The following is a 17,854-nucleotide window of genomic DNA, read 5'->3' as shown; positions in this document are numbered from 1 at the left end:
AATCTCCAACAATATAAGTTGTTTAGATTTATAAGAATTTGTCTTATTTGAATTTTGAAGATAAAAATAAGTTTTAGATAATGATTTTTGTTATTTTTGCAGATTTTATCTTTTATATTTTGTTTCATTTAATTAATAAAAATAAATAAGATAGAAGATAGATCAGGTTCATTAACATTTTCAGATTGGTTGTAAGCCTATATACTTAGATATTCTCACCTTATGAATATTATTAGATATTTTCCTCTATTGTTAATCTCTCTATTTTTTCTGCAAGTTCTCCCTATTTCTATATTTTATTTTACAAAATATTTCCAACAGATATGCATAGTAATATTGACTTTCATGCCTCTACTTTGATTTAGAGTAATACGTCCCTGCAACTTTTAGGCTATATTTAAATTGAAAGAAGAGAATAGAAAAGAAGGAAATGATATTGTTTCATTGTTTAGATCGTAAAAAGAGGATGAAGTACAATGCAAACTAATAAAACCTGTTTCATCCTATTCCATTGTTTATTTTACTTAATCTCATTGTATCATAACATATCTAAACAATAGAATAGAGAATTTATTCCATTTCATCTCATGAATCCAAACATAGCCTTAGATTATTCAATTCACTTCAATGTTTATAACAGTATATAATTAGATAAACCTATACACAATAACTTTTTAGACTGGTTAGTCCTAGAAGATAGAACCCAGCACTTTGTGGTTCCAATAGCAGAGCTTATTTGTAAAAAAAAAAAAAAAAAAGGAAGGAAGAAATGTAAAATTTGCAAAGTGTGGATCTTAATTCCCGGAAAGTAATCCACATTCCCTTGTTCTTTAGGACACATTTGGTAAGACATGTTGAACGGGAAGTCAGTTATGAAAAAGCTTTTCCTAATGAGGGATGTATGATATACTAGACTAATATCCAAAAAGGGGGACACGAGTGAGGATGATTGTTAAAAAGTAATATTGGGGAACAAATTACATGGATGAGGGTTTTCATTGGAAAGCTCGAGCGGGATTCATAAGTAATTTATTAATAGGGATGGACACAAACCTAGTTTGAATTGAATCAACACATATATATTATCATGCTTCAGTAGCTGAAATGAAATTGCAATTAATAAAGAGGACATGCGAGGTAATAATTGGGGATTTTAGCCTTGTGGACTAGCCAATGGAAGTAGTGGCCTAAGTTTAACGAGGGAGATAATTTCGGTACTAAGTGGTGGCATCTTGCAGTTAGTATTTTAGAAATATGGGTTGTAAGTTGTAGGGAAAAGAAAAAAAAAAGTGGGGATCAGAGCCATAAGATCGAGGAGAAAAGGCAAATAATGGAACAGTGACAACATGGTATATTATCATAATTCATACGCACCACAACACAAGATAGATGAGGATGTGCATTAACATATATGAAATTAAAGGATGGAGAATTAGAAATAGAATACAAGGGAGGGGAGTGATGAATCAGTTTGAGTTATGAGGATGGTCGTCGGGGTTACCGAATTTATGTTTGAAGGAATCCTGGCGCTGTAACCACATCATGTGACCCTGAAAATGAAAATGCAACAGATGAATTGAATTGAATTGAGAAACGGAGAATAATTAGTTAGGGTACCTAACCTAACCTAACCTAACCTGAAGAGCAGCGGCCCAGGCAATAAGGAAAGATGCCATCCAGAATTTCTTGTCCTTCACCACATTTCTCAATTCCATTTTCATTCCAATACTCAAGCCACACCTTCGTCTCTACACTGCGCCCACACACACCAGACCACCGTCTCTGATTCGATTTCTGTTTCGCAGCAATCACTACAACGCCACCTTTCATAAAATGGTTTTGTTTGAACGATGCAATCAATACAAGGCCCTCTTTATGGCCCAGTCTTACATTTCTCTGGCTATTGCTTTCTGTACTCCCATGTTGCTTCCTGCATTCTTTCCGGAATGTTTTTTAACCTTTCAGGATGGTTATTCTGAAAGCCGAAAAGAAATTTCGAAATGTAATTTTACATTATGTAAGGAAAAAGGAATTGTAGAAAGCAACACGAGAGGTACAGGAAGTAATAGCCCTTTTGCTCCCGCAGTGGCCCAAATGATTTGAAGACAAATGTTAATTGTTTCTCTTATAACAAAATAAAAAAATGTTTATAAAAAATAATTATTTATTTATAGGCTTAATTGTATTTTATACTTCCAACTTTTTTATTTTTTGATAAATTAATTTAGCATATTTTACCCTTAACTTATAAAAAACATAAAAAAGTAAAAAAATTGAGAATAAAATTTTCCAAAAAGTGAAAAATTTGGAGGTAAAATATGCCAAAAAGTAAAATTTTGGGATAAAAAATGTAATTCTTTTAGTTTGTTGCACTAGCTCAACAACGGAAGGTAAAATTTGTAAGTTTTCTTTTAAGTTTGGATAAGATGAACCAAATTATTTTTTCCAAAACAGGTACATTAAAGAGATAATGTTTTGTTTAATTAAAATGTAGAGTATGAACATTACAATTGCAATATATAGAGATATGATTCTCTATAAACACAAATTTTCTTTACACTCTTGATTGTCATATGTTCATTTGAGTATAAGGACTCTCTTATTTTTTACCCATTAAAATCAAAGACATGTATCAGAGAATTTATAATAGTAACATCTTTTCTTAATTAAGTGAGATAGATCTCTTATGTAAGGACTCATTTAAATTTTATTTGTTAAGTTATTTGCATTTGGATATACATGTTAAAATATACATATACAATTTTGAAACGTTTAGATACATAATATTACTTATAAATTTTGTCTTATTTTATAAATTAAAAATAAAATAAAAAGTAACTAAATAATTAAAAAATTACATTATATAAAAAATTTCTCACATAATAAAGTAATTAGTTAATTGCATATGTAAAAGAGGAACAAAAGAAAATAAGTTAAAATAAATTATTCATAAATTATTCTATATGTTAAGTAGTGGTAAAAACATACCATGTGAAAGAAAATAATTCTATATGAAAGTGAGAGGATTAAATCTAAGCAGTATAACCAAATATAAACTATTAAAATTTAATGTCATATCATCACTTAAAAGTAAGGGAGTTTTTTTTACATTAAATCTTAATATATGAATATATAGTTCAAATTTAATAATTTCACTCTCAACTAAAATATTTTCTCTCTCAAGATATATACTATACACCCTGCATTGTCCAAATTGAGGTATTTTCTATCACATTTAATAAGAATAAATAATTATTAAGTTGTTCATTTACTCCCCATATTGCAAGAAGAAATTTTTCATCATTTATGTTATGGACCCGATAAGAATATATAGCCCTTTTTCTCGGGAGTTGCTACGTGCACCCAGCAAACAGTGAAGTGGCAAAATTGCCCTTCAATAATTCTTCTTCCGGAAGAAGTATTTCCGTAAACTTTTTGGAAAAAGCTTTTCCCGAAAGTTTCCGGAAAAAAACTTCTTCCGGAAGAAGAATTTGTGAATTCCGGAAGTACCCACAAACTACGTCCGGAAGAACGTCATCCGGAAGTTTCCGGAAGAACCTTCTTCCGGAAGTTTCCGGAAGAACCTTCTTCCAGAAGTTAACTTTTTTTTTTAAAAAAATTATTTGATAATATAATTTACTTTTAATGGATAAACTAAATTATAAAATAATTAATATTATTATACATAAATAATTAAATAATTAGTGAACGTATGTAACGAAATAAGAATTTTCATTTTATAATAATAAGTAAAAATAAAATAATATTTAATGCGTATGTAATGACGATTTTGCCCTTGTGTAATTTTCTTTAAATTAACGCGTAAACGCTTCTTTCTACTGCGCTTTCGCTTTCTTCGCTTCTTTTTACTGCCTTTCGCTTTCTTCTGCTTTGTTTCTTCCGGTTGCTTGGTGTTCTTTCGGTGGTCCCTTTTGCAGTTTCCATTGGTGGTCCCGTGAAGTATTTAGAGATTCGGTGGTCCCGTGTTCGGTATTTGAAGTTTTGTTAGTGGTTGTTCTTCCTATTTTGTCGGAGGTACGCTTTTATGGGTATTTTTTTTCTTTTCCGGCTAGTTTTTAGAGAAGAAAAGCAGTAAAAAAATGTGTATCGAGAAGAAATTTTAGGCACTGAGGCCTTTTCCGGAAGAAGTGTTTCCGGAATGTTAAATTATTAGCATTTTTTTATTTCTGTTTTATAATTTATATATATATATATATATATATATATATATATTTGTTTAATAATGGATTATTTGTTTAATTAGGTATAATGGTATATATTGTGGACATTAAAATTTATAACAATAAAATTCATTTAATAATTTTTTTGTTTTATAATGGTATATATATGTATATATATATATATATATATATATGTATATATATATATATATATATATATATATATATATATATATATATATATATATATATTTCTGTTTTATATATGTTGTGGATTATTGATTTAATTAGGTATAATGGTATAATATTAAATGATTTAGGTAACTTAAATGTATAATGGTACAAAAATATTTTATTGGTTGTTTATTATAGTGATAAGTTTAGTTTAAGTAAATAATGTAGTTATAAATTTAGAATATATTTGTATTAGTTGTTAGTTAATAAGTAGTCAATTTATCGATGTGGTTATATGATAATTTTAATGTAGTCGTGTATGATGCATATGTCCTATTAATATGTTTGTTATTTAAGGTGTAGTAAATTTTTGGATGTGGTTATATGATAATTTGAATGTACTTGTGTATGATGCATATGTCCTTAAGATGGACGAAGATCAATGGAGGTATGACTTTGCGATGTCACAAGAAGTTCATATGGATTATGATTATGATAATCAAGAAGAATGTGGAGTGAATGAACCACATGTCGATTGTTCAAATGCTTTTAATACATCTCAGGTAATCATAGATAATTTGAGTCATTGGTTGAATTGATGGTTTGTATGAAAATTAATATGTTAGGGTTGCGTTGTAGGTATTCGCTACTCGAGATGATGTTTTGCAATGGGCTCGAACAGTTGCCCATGAAAATGAATTTGTTGCAGTGATTATGAGATCTGACACAGAGACCGGTAGCAGAGGAAGAAGTTCATTTGTGTTAATTGGGTGTGAAAGGAGTGGTACGTACAAGTGTAGAAATAAAGAATTCGTTAGAAAAGACACCGGGAGTAGGAAATGTGGTTGTCCCTTCAGGCTTCGTGGGAAACCAGTGCGTGGAGGGGAAGGTTGGATGCTGAAGTTGATCTGTGGGATTCATAATCATGAATTGGCGAAGTCCTTAGTTGGACATCCATACGCCGGGCGATTGACTAAGGAAGAAAAGAAAATTATTGCTGATATGACAAAGTCGATGGTGAAACCGAAAAACATCTTGCTAACGTTGAAGGAACACAATGCCGATAGTTACACCACGATAAAGCAAATTTACAATGCAAGAAGTGCATATTGTTCTTCAATAAGAGGAGCTGATAGCGAAATGCAACATCTGATGAAGCTTCTCGAACGTGATCAATACATTCATTGGCATAGATTGAAGGATGAAGTTGTGGTGCGTGATCTGTTTTGGTGTCACCCAGATGCAGTAAAGTTATGCAATGCATGTCATCTGGTGTTTTTTATAGTCAGTACCTACAAAACAAACAGGTACAGACTCCCACTACTTGACTTTGTTGGAGTGACACCAATGGCGATGACATTCTCTGTTGGGTTTGCATATCTGGAGGCTGAGCGTGTTAATAATATTGTATGGGCTTTGGAACGATTTCGATGCCTATTTTTAAGACACGATCGCCTCCCTCTTGTTATTGTCACTAACAGAGACCTAGCACTGATTAATGCAGTGAAAACTGTGTTTCCCGAGTCTACTAATTTGTTGTGCAGGTTTCATATCGATAAGAATGTGAAGGCGAAGTGCAAATCTTTAATTGGGGAAAAAAATGTGTGGGACTATGTAATGGATAGTTGGGGTACTTTGGTTGATTGTCCTTCCGAATACGAGTTCCATGAGTCATATCAGAAGTTTCAAGTTGCTTGTTCGCCTTGGCCGATGTTCGTTGACTATGTTAACGACACATGGATTATCCCCCACAAGGAAAACTTTATTACAGCATGGACGAATAAGGTCATGCACCTAGGCAACACAACAACAAACAGGTATTAACAACTGATTTTATTTGTTAGTAACGATTAATATTAAATGGTATTTAATTGTTGTATATTTTCATGTTTGTTGTGTATTTTAAATGTAGGGTTGAATCAGCTCATTGGGCTCTCAAAAGAGTACTACAAAATAGTGTTGGAGACCTATGTAGTGTTTGGAATGCCATGAACAACATGATCACGCTGCAACACGTCGAAATTAAAGCATCCTTTGAAACCAGTACGCATGTGGTTGGCCATGTATATAAAAAAACCTTATACAAGAGGCTTCTTGGGAGGGTTTCGAGGGATGCTTTAAATCAGATTGCTTCTGAGATTGACCGTCTATGTTATCTCGGCAACAATCTCTCTTCTTGTGGTTGTGTGATGAGAAGCACGCACGAGCTTCCTTGTGCATGTGAGCTTTCTAGGTATACTGCTAGCAGCATCCCATTGGAGTCAGTCCATCTTTTTTGGAGGAGACTTTGCTTTTCAGACCAAGGGTTATGTGAGACGGAAGTCACCATCAAGGAAGAAATAGAGGTCATATCTAAAAGGTTTGATGAACTTGATGTGGCTGGCAAAGTAAATCTGAAGCGTAAACTTCGAGAAATCGCATACCCTGATCATAACTCTATGTGCCCTCCTCCGTCAAAGGTGAACACTAAAGGTGCACCGAAGAAACCGATGAAAAGAAGTCAAACATCCACAAAGCATGATCCGTCTTACTGGGAGTATGTTGATGCTTTTCATTCTGTTCAAAGCAGCAACTCTCCAGTGAAACGAAGTGCATCATGTTCTCAACCGCGTCAGCCAACAAGGATCATCCCGATGTTGGATCAATTTGCGTCATTCTTTCAAGGTTTCATTCGTGACGTTGTGGATGTGAAAGCGGACGGTAACTGTGGATATCGGTCCATAGGCGCTTTATTAGGTATGGGGAAAGATTCGTGGCCGTTAGTGCGTAATGAATTGCTTAAAGAACTTGGCAGGTGGTCGCATGAGTACATGAACCTCTTCGGTGGCACAGAGAGATTTGAACAATTAAAGTTGTCCCTACTTGTTGATGGCTTTTCAAAGGTATGTTTTTAGGTTAATTTTTTTTAATAACAATGTTTAAATTACTTACATGTGTATGTTTGGTTCATTCAGGTTAGTGTGGACAAGTGGATGGATATAACAGACATGGGATATGTGATTGCTTCACGGTATAACGTAATCCTTGTATCGTTGTCCCAACAACAAAGCATTACATTTTTCCCTCTTAGAAGTCAACCACCACCTGACTCTTCTGGCCACCGCATCATATGTGTCGGTCACGTGTTTGGAAATCATTTTGTTCAGGTACATTGAATATAGTTAGTGTAACAATTATGCAATGACTTCGCTGGTTCGTTTGGCACGGTCAACGCATGATATAATGTTTGTTCATGTACAACAGGTTTATTTGAAAGACCATTGTCCGTTGCCGCCTCCAGCGCTGTTGTGGTCAACCAATTGTTATTCTCAGGCAAAGCAATGGGCAATTCCATATATTAGTAGAATGCAGCAATACACAAGCTTGATGTCATTCAAAACACACTATGTAGACCTAAATGAAGACTAAACATGCATTGTTTATTTAATTGTATTCATTATGCGATATAATTCGTTGTAACCCGTTACTAACCAATTAATATTATCAACTACTCGTTTGGTTAAGCAAGGAAATTGTTGGTCCAACAAAAATCATTTACGCGTGCAGCATACATCATTGTCATAATTGACAACACATAATGACATGCATGCGTATTACAGTTTGAGCGTGACAACACATTGGCTGACTTCAGTACACATTTTGAAACTAGCAGTCGCTCGACAACACATTGGTTGACTTGACTACACATTAGCGACAACACATTGGCTGACTTGACTACACATTTACGCGTGTCTATTTTTTTGTAAACAAAGTTAAACAAAGGCTCGGTCACAACCATCTATATATATGGCAGACTAGGCTACTAAATCACACATTATCTTGCTTTCAAATAATCTCCCAACTGATACACAAACTATGGCATTTCTAGGAGAAACTAGCAGTCAGACGATTGTCAACTCAAGGTTGGCTTTCATTTATCCAAATGGATCGATTATTCACAATGATACTGGGGTTTACTTCCAAACTTCAACTCCGGTGCCCATTCGAGTACCAAATAGGTGTGATTTTGCAAGCCTAAAAACCAGAATACACAATACCCTTCAGCTATCCGACAAACAATTTTTGGATGAAATTCACTACCGGAAGCCATTCACCGATACAGGTAACCAAATTTGCTTTGAGTGTATCAAATTGATAAATGATGACGATGTCAACACAATGTTAATGTGTAATGATCAATTTTCTTGTGTTGGTCCGATTGAGTTATTATGCACCGTTGGAAGAACACCAGATGGAATAATAAACTTACTTGAACGCATTATGCCTCGTATTCATGACGCGATCCTGTATTACAACGGCAAATGGAACATGCCACCGCAGAACAAATTTGTTGGACGCGCGTTCACAGGAAAAAATCCTAAGAAATTTCAAATTCCTTCAACATGTACCATCGATGAACTGAAGAATTTAATCAAGCAAGTTGCACCTAAAGGGATTCCCCCTCTTGGAATTCACGAATCACAAACGGTAAGACGATTGTTTTTCCGCCAACCATCTCGGTTTGAGTATTCAGATATGGTTATAAAATATGAAATAAATGAGCTGATCACCAACGAAGAACTGCTGAAGGTGTTAGTACAATCTAACTACTGGAAAAAATATGGACCAATAGAAATTTTAGCTGTCTTTACTAAATATGTTGAAGACGAGGTCAGTGGGACGTCGCTAAACAACTAAATGTGATGTTTAATTTTTTGTTTTTTCGTTGATGTAACCTTTATATGTTTACGGCGTGTTTAATTCCCATAATAAAGTTGAATGCGTTGTTTCAGTGGTCCAAAAAATTAATTGTTAAAAGGGTTCATTTCGTATTTTTTTGGATTTTGAGGCTTTGTTTTGACGTGTTAGTTGACGGAACCGGGGAACGAGACTATTTTTTTTGGATTCTTTGACGTCCAAACATGAGAAATGGCCGCCCTCCGTTATCTCAGGGCACTGGCACACCCACGCAAAAAAATCCCAAACATGGGTACTTGAACATGGAAAAAGGGTTCATTTCCTATTTTTTTGGATTTTGAGGCTTTGTTTTGACGTGTTAGTTGACAGAACTGGGGAACGGGACTATTTTTTTTGGATTCTTTGACGTCTAAACATGAGAAATGGCCGCCCTCTATTGTCTCAGGGCACTGGCACACCCACACAAAAAAATCCCAAACATGGGTACTTGAACATGGAAAAAGGGTTCATTTATGTAATTCTTACAAACAAAACTCATGATTCTAAAAACTTATGTTTTTTATGTAATTCTTACAAACATGGAAAAAGGGTTCATTTATGTAATTCTTACAAACATGGGTACTTGAACATGGAAAAAGGGTTCACTTATGAATTATTAATCATTTTAAAAACTTTTATTTTTTATGTAATTCTTACAAACAAAACTCATGATTTTAGGTTCCCTTTTTTTAAAAATAAATTTAAAACAACCGTAAACTTCGCTTAAGGACCACAAACAATCGGAATAACAAACTATATTATAAAATAATAAACTGTGCAAAACACGTCAACTATATTAAACAAAAACTGTAATAATTACAAATATTCATGTCAACTACAACACAAGAAAATAAATACAATGATCAATGGTCCGTACGGCGTCTCTGACGAGCCCTGACCGTCCCATCAGCACTGGGTCCCCCTCTCGCGATCGTCAGGCAGTCCTGCATAATGTCATATAACTCTGTGCCTGCAGTGACTATCCTAAGGTTGAGCACACGCTCCAACCTCTGTGCAATCGCCTCATATCCCTCGTAATCATCCTGTCAAAGTCAGTAAAAACATTTATTATGAAATTCAAAATAAACAGCAACTCATAAAACATTAAACGCGCAAATAATCTTACCACATATGGAGGGGGGTCAAATGCCACTGGAACCTGGGGGCTGGGCGGCTGTATGTAGTCCTCAGGGTCTGCAGCTGGTGCATCCCTCTGCTGGTCAGCTGCCTGGGTCGGTGTCATGAAAGGGTGAGATATGCGAAAAAACCACTCAATGTAATCCGCATATACCTGCCCAGGCACTAGACAAGGCTGACCCGCAGGTAGTAAGTGATCCGCAAACTCCATCCACCTGTCATCTATCTGATCGTGTGACAATCATGCACTAACAGGCGGCGGAGGGATGCTCTGGATGTAATCGAATTGGCGCACCACCCTCTCCAGTCGAACTGTGACGATCATAGGACCCCATCTGAGCTGACCCTGGAACGATGAAATCTCCTGAAACGCCCTAACACCCCGATGGTCCGTGTACGGCAACCAGGACACATCTGTGACGGTCAAACCATCACAACGTGCCCTGTAGGGTGCTCCTGTGATGCCCTTCATGTGCGCCTTTGACGTCAACCACCGGGAAGCACGTGGGGACGTCTCCTGGTATGTATCATCAGTCACGCACTGATGCACACTAGGAAAGTGCTCATAGATCCAGCACTACACAATAATTGAGGTTAACATAACATAAAAACATGTTTAAATCATAATCGAACCTAACATATTAATAAACACAAAATTTACCTGAAGTAGCGTCAAGTACCCCGCAAGCTGTCGGGTGGTGGTCCTACAAGCCTCATCTAACTGGTCATACATATGAACCAGCGCGGCAACCCCCCAAGCGTAACCACCACTATGAGCGAGGTTCCGGAAAGCGTCAAGGTGGACCACATGCACGTATGTTGCACTCTTATTAGCAAAAAGAGTGCAACCGACAAGGTGCAACAAATTAGCGCGAGCTGCGACAATCCACCGCCGGGCGTGACATCTGGTCTCATAAATGTCACGAACCCATCCTAATCGTACATATGCTCCACGTGTGAGTGCTGTCTCGGCTCTGGCCTCCTCCGCAGACACTTCCAGCAACTCCGTGAGCAAGAATCTGGCCTCCTCCGTAGAAAGAGCGTGGAAACTGTGCAAGGCACCAATGATGGGCAAATGTAGAATGGACGACACATCATCCAATGTGATCGTCAGCTCTCCTACAGAAAGGTGGAAGGTGCTAGTCTCACTGTGCCACCTCTCCACAAATGCGGATATAAGTCCAGGATCGCTAGTAATAATTGAACAATCTATCAGTGGACTTAATCCTGTGGCAGCCACCAGGCCTTCAATCTCAGGCACTGGCCTCCCAATCAGTGTCACCTTCCTCCCATGTGACACTAACTTCAAATCAGGACGTTCCTGATTTGAAGTACAAATTATACAATTATTAAAAAAAATTAATCATAAACAAATAAATAAACAATGGCAAATAATTAACAAATTAAAATACTTGTCCACTGCACACGGCATGTGCAACATGCTCGGCAAATGATGTGAGCACTGACGGGTCACGTAGACCACCAAGGAATCCCTCTGCAGCATCATCACCATCTGACCCCTCACCACTATCAGCACCCTGTGCGTCCGCACGCATCTCAGGTGCCTCCGTAGGCTGCTCAGGGACATCATCAGTCATGTCAGCGACGTCCTCAGCCATATCACGTCCCTCCGTAGTCATCTGATGAACGCGTAGCCTACGGGCTGAGGCAGTAGGCCTACGCCTCTCGAGAACATCGCCAGCATCCTCGTCAGCAGCTCTATCTCTGCCTACAACTCTACCTATGGCACGACCTAAACCTCGTGTTCTGGCCATGATCTGTAAATCATGTCGAACACGTATTTTTTTCGGTCAAAATATACACAATTTTCTTTATAAAAAATCAACTTTATTTATAAACAAATAAGACTAACTTAAATCAAATTATTTTCACACATACACGACCTAATTTTTTTAAAAAAATTAAACAACTTCCTTTATATAAAAAAAAAAACAACTAATGTAAAAAAAAATTATTAATAAACATGCACAACTTAATTTTCTTAAAAAAATTAAACAACTTCATTTATAAAAAAAACACAACTAATATAAAAATAATTCATTACTAAACGTACACAACTTAATTTTAAAAAAAAATTAAACAACTTCATTTATAAAAAAAAAAACACAACTAATATAAAAATAATTCATTACTAAACATCCACAACTTAATTTTAAAAAAAAAATTGAACAACTTCATTTATAAAGAAAAACACAACTAAATTACTTAGTAAACATCCACAAGTTAATTTTTTTTTAAAAAAAATAAACAACTTCATTTATAAAAACAAAACACAACTAATATAAAAATAATTCATTACTAAACATCCACAACTTAATTTAAAAAAAAAATTAAACAACTAATGTAAAAAAAATTATTTAGTAAACATCCACAATTTTTTTAGTAAATAAAATACTTCATTTATAATAAAATAAACTAATTAATTATAAAAAATTAGTATTTTTATAAAACTTCCAAAACACACAACTTTAATTATAAAAATAGACAACTTCATTTTTAAAGAAAAAACACTAATTTAAAAAAATAAACAATAAACAAAAACAAACACAACTACTTTTATAAAAAAAAAATTAATTTACAAATTAATATTTAGTAAAAATACACAATTTAAATTATAAAAAAAATATGACATCAAAAACCCAAACTTCATTTTTCATAAAATCTAAAAAACAAAATAACCAAAATAAATAAAATAATTCATTTTAAAAAAAACAAAACAATTTCTGTTTAAAAAAATTTTAAAAAAAAACACAAAAAAAAAACCACTTCCGGAAGAAGTGGTTCTTCCGGAAACATTCCGGAAGAAGGGGTTCTTCCGGAAAGGTCTTCCAGAAATTTGAAAGTTCTTCCGGAAGTGCGCGTCTTCCGGAATTCTTCCGGATGAACCACTTCTTCCGGAAAGTTCCCGGAAGAGGTTTTTCCGGGAGTCTTCCGGAAGAAGTGTTCTTCCGGAAGACGTTTGGTTACTTCCGGAAGAACCCTTCTTCCGGAAACTTTCCGGAAAATGTTCTTCCGGAACTTCCGGAAGAACCCCTAACGGGTCTTCCGGAAGTTTCCGCCGTCAGCCTCCTTTCTCCATTTTTTCCGGCGTCCTCTCCTCTCGTCTTCTACCCTAAGGTTACTATCCTAAGGTAACTATCCTAAGGTTCCACTGCTACAAGCTATAACAATGTTGTATCATACAAGCAAAGGGGAGTTAGGGAGACTAACCTCGTTCGCGGAGAAGAAGAAGACGAGGTTCGCGCTTGCCTTGCCGGAGAAGAAGAAGCAGTTCGCGGAGAAGGGAGAACAAGCTTCGCGGAAGGAATGAGCAGCAGCAGAAAAGTTTCTTCCGGAGAGGGTGGGCTTTTTATAATTTTTTATTAAAGGGCAAAATTGTCCATTCATAAAAGTTGCTGGGTGCACCAGCAATATTGTTGGGTGCACCTAGCATCTCCCCTTTTTCTCCCCCAGTGGCCCAAATGATTTGAAGACAAATGTTAATTGCTTCTCTTATAACAAAATAAAAAATATTTATAAAAAATAATTATTTATTTATATGCTTAATTGTATTTTATACTTCCAACTTTTTCATTTTTTGATAAATTAATTTAGCATATTTTACCCCTAACTTATAAAAAACACAAATTTTATCTTTCTCATTGAATTGGCGTGACATGTTGACATAGCATAAGAGTTGAGGATAAAATTCGTTAAAAAATAAAAAAATTGAGAATAAAATTTTTCAAAAAGTGAAAAATTTGGAGGTAAAATATGCCAAAGTAAAATTTTGGGATAAAAAATGTAATTCTTTTAGTTTGTTGCGCTAGCTCAACAACGGAAGGTAAAAATTGTAAGTTTTTTTTTTTCAAGTTTGGATAAAATGAACCAAATTAGTTTGTCCAAAACAGATACATTAAAGAGATAATGTTTTGTTTAATTAAAATGTAGAGTATGAACATTACAATTGCAATAGAGATATGATTCTCTATAAACACAAATCTTCTTTACACTCTTGATTGTCATATGCTCATTTGAGGATAAGGACTTTCTTATTTTTTATCCGTTAAAATCAAAGACATGTATCAGAGAATTTATAACATTCACATCTTTCTTAATTAAGTGAGATAGATCCCTTATGTAAGGACTCATTTAAATCAACATCTTAATTTAAATTTTATTTGTTAAATTATTTGCATTTAGATATACATGTTAAAATATACATATACAATTTTGAAACGTTTAGATACATAATATTACTTATAAATTTTGTCTTATTTTATAAATTAAAAATAAAATAAAAAGTAGCTAAATAATTAAAAAATTACATTATATAAACAATTTCTCACATAATAAAGTAATTAGTTAATTGCATATGTAAAAGAGGAACAAAAGAAAATAAGTTAAAATAAATTATTCTATATGTTAAGTAGTGGTAAAAACATATCATGTGAAAGAAAATAATTCTATATGAAAGTGAGAGGATTAAATCTACACAATATAACCAAATATAAACTATTCAAATTTAATGTCATATCACCACTTAAAAGTAAGGGAGTTTTTTTTATATTAAATCTTAATATATGAATATATAGTTCAAATTTAATAATTTCACTCTCAAATAAAATATTTTCTCTCTCAAGATATATACTATACATTTGATGGTATATTCATCCTGCATTGTCCAAATTGAGGTATTTTCTATCACATTTAATAAGAATAAATAATTATTAAGTTGTTCATTTACTCCCCAAATTGCAAGAAGAAATTTTTGATCATTTATGTTATGGACCCCATAACAATATATAGCCCTTTTTCTCCCCCAGTGGCCCAAATGATTTGAAGACAAATGTTAATTGTTTCTCTTATAACAAAATAAAAAATATTTATAAAAAATAATTATTTATTTATAGGCTTAATTGTATTTTATACTTCCAACTTTTTTATTTTTTGATAAATTAATTTAGCATATTTTACCCCTAACTTATAAAAAACACAAATTTTATCTTTCTCATTGAACTGGCGTGACATGTTGACATAGCATAAGAGTTGAGGATAAAATTCGTTAAAAAATAAAAAAATTGAGAATAAAATTTTTCAAAAAGTGAAAATTTTGGAGGTAAAATATGCCAAAAAGTAAAATTTTGGGATAAAAAATGTAATTCTTTTAGTTTGTTGCGCTAGCTCAACAACGGAAGGTAAAAATTGTAAGTTTTTTTTTTCAAGTTTGGATAAAATGAACCAAATTAGTTTGTCCAAAACAGATACATTAAAGAGATAATGTTTTGTTTAATTAAAATGTAGAGTATGAACATTACAATTGCAATAGAGATATGATTCTCTATAAATACAAATCTTCTTTACACTCTTGATTGTCATATGCTCATTTGAGTATAAGGACTTTCTTATTTTTTATCCGTTAGAATCAAAGACATGTATCAGAGAATTTATAACATTCACATCTTTCTTAATTAAGTGAGATAGATCCCTTATGTAAGGACTCATTTAAATCAACATCTTAATTTAAATTTTATTTGTTAAATTATTTGCATTTAGATATACATGTTAAAATATACATATACAATTTTGAAACGTTTAGATACATAATATTACTTATAAATTTTGTCTTATTTTACAAATTAAAAATAAAATAAAAAGTAGCTAAATAATTAAAAAATTACATTATATAAACAATTTCTCACATAATAAAGTAATTAGTTAATTGCATATGTAAAAGAAGAACAAAAGAAAATAAGTTAAAATAAATTATTCATAAATTATTCTATACGTTAAGTAGTGATAAAAACATATCATGTGAAAGAAAATAATTCTATATGGAAGTGAGAGGATTAAATCTACGCAATATAATCAAATATAAACTATTCAAATTTAATGTCATATCACCACTTAAAAGTAAGGGAATTTTTCTATCTTAATGTATGAATATATAGTTCAAATTTAATAATTTCACTTTCATATAAAATATTTTCTCTCTCAAGATATATACTATACATTTGATGGTATATTCATATTGCATTGTCCAAATTGAGGTATTTTCTATCACATTTAATAAGAATAAATAATTATTAAGTTGTTCATTTACTCCCCAAATTGCAAGAAGAAATTTTTGATCATTTATGTTATGGACCCCATAAGAATATATAGCCCTTTTTCTCCCCCAGTGGCCCAAATGATTTGAAGACAAATGTTAATTGTTTCTCTTATAACAAAATAAAAAATGTTTATAAAAAATAATTATTTATTTATAGGCTTATTTTATACTTCCAACTTTTTTATTTTTTGATAAATTAATTTAGCATATTTTACCCTTAACTTATAAAAAACATAAATTTTATCTTTCCCTGGCGTGACATGTTGACATAGCATAAGAGTTGAGGATAAAATTCGTCAAAAAAGTAAAAAAATTGAGAATAAAATTTTCCAAAAAGTGAAAAATTTGGAGGTAAAATATGCCAAAAAAGTAAAATTTTGGGATAAAAAATGTAATTCTTTTAGTTTGTTGCGCTAGCTCAACAATGGAAGGTAAAATTTGTAAGTTTTTTTTTCAAGTTTGGATAAAATGAACCAAATTAATTAAAATGTAGAGTATGAACATTACAATTGCAATATATAGAGATATGATTCTCTATAAACACAAATCTTCTTTACACTCTTGATTGTCATATGCTCATTTGAGTATAAGGATTCTCTTATTTTTTATCCGTTAAAATCAAAGACATGTATCAGAGAATTTATAACATTCACATCTTTTCTTAATTAAGTGAGATAGATCCCTTATGTAAAGACTCATTTAAATTTTATTTGTTAAGTTATTTGCATTTGGATATACATGTTAAAATATACATATACAATTTTAAAACATTTAGATACATAATATTACTTATAAATTTTGTCTTATTTTACAAATTAAAAAAATAAAAAGTAACTAAATAATTAAAAAATTACATTATATAAACAATTTCTCACATAATAAAGTAATTAGTTAATTGCATATGTAAAAGAGGAACAAAAAAAAAAGTTAAAATAAATTGTTCATAAATTATTGTATACATTAAGTAGTGGTAAAAACATATCATGTGAAAAAAAATAATTATATATGAAAGTGAGAGGATTAAATCTAAACAGTATAACCAAATATAAACTATTAAAATTTAATGTCATGTGACCACTTAAAAGTAAGAGAGTTTTTTTACATTAAATCTTAATGTATAAATATATAGTTCAAATTTAATAATTTCACTTTCATATAAAATATTTTATCTCTCAAGATATATACTATACATTTGATGGTATATTCATACAGCATTGTCCAAATTGAGGTATTTTCTATCACATTTAATAAGAATAAATAATTATTAAGTTGTTCATTTACTCCGCAAATTGCAAGAAGAAAATTTTCATCATTTATGTTATGTCATTAAAATTCTAGTCAACGCACCTAAATCCCCATAAAGAAGAGGTAGGAAAACTAATCTGCCCTCCCCAAATTAACAAATTAGCGTCTATGACCGAAAAAAATGAAATAAGGAGCAACAAAGACATAACTAACTCAACTAAATACCAAGCAAATAGCTCATGCAACCATAAGTAGAATAAGTATCCTCCTCCTTGAGCACACATTGAAG

The 17,854-nt window shown here is 32.6% G+C and overlaps 1 protein-coding gene across 1 annotated transcript; it reads right to left on the bottom strand.

Moving 5' to 3' along the window:
• Positions 1 to 585: 585 nt before the first annotated feature.
• Positions 586 to 13,564, bottom strand: LOC100815740 (uncharacterized). Its single transcript, XM_041013553.1, has 6 exons — positions 13,440 to 13,564; positions 11,621 to 11,986; positions 11,137 to 11,257; positions 10,462 to 10,622; positions 1,638 to 1,748; positions 586 to 1,550 (listed from the first exon to the last, which is right to left on the bottom strand). The coding sequence occupies exons 2-6, from the start codon at positions 11,981 to 11,983 to the stop codon at positions 1,467 to 1,469; spliced, it is 840 nt and encodes a 279-aa protein (XP_040869487.1). The 5' UTR covers positions 11,984 to 11,986; positions 13,440 to 13,564; the 3' UTR covers positions 586 to 1,466.
• Positions 13,565 to 17,854: the final 4,290 nt, after the last annotated feature.

The sequence above is a fragment of the Glycine max genome, chromosome 20 (genome assembly GCF_000004515.6).
Source record: "Glycine max cultivar Williams 82 chromosome 20, Glycine_max_v4.0, whole genome shotgun sequence".
NCBI classification, from domain to species: Eukaryota; Viridiplantae; Streptophyta; class Magnoliopsida; order Fabales; family Fabaceae; genus Glycine; species Glycine max.
Note: the sequence above shows the minus strand (reverse complement) of the source record. Positions and strands in the feature narration are given on the sequence as shown.

Excerpts from the sequence above, each read along its gene's own strand:
- LOC100815740 (XM_041013553.1), bottom strand. The coding sequence starts at position 11,983 with ATGGCCAGAACACGAGGTTTAGGTCGTGCCATAGGTAGAGTTGTAGGC. Across the intron at positions 11,258-11,620 it reads ATGCCGTGTGCAGTGGACAA|TTTCCACGCTCTTTCTACGG; the intron begins GTATTTTAATTT and ends TGCCTTGCACAG. Across the intron at positions 10,623-11,136 it reads CATATGTACGATTAGGATGG|ATGTGTCCTGGTTGCCGTAC; the intron begins GTTCGTGACATT and ends TGACCGTCACAG.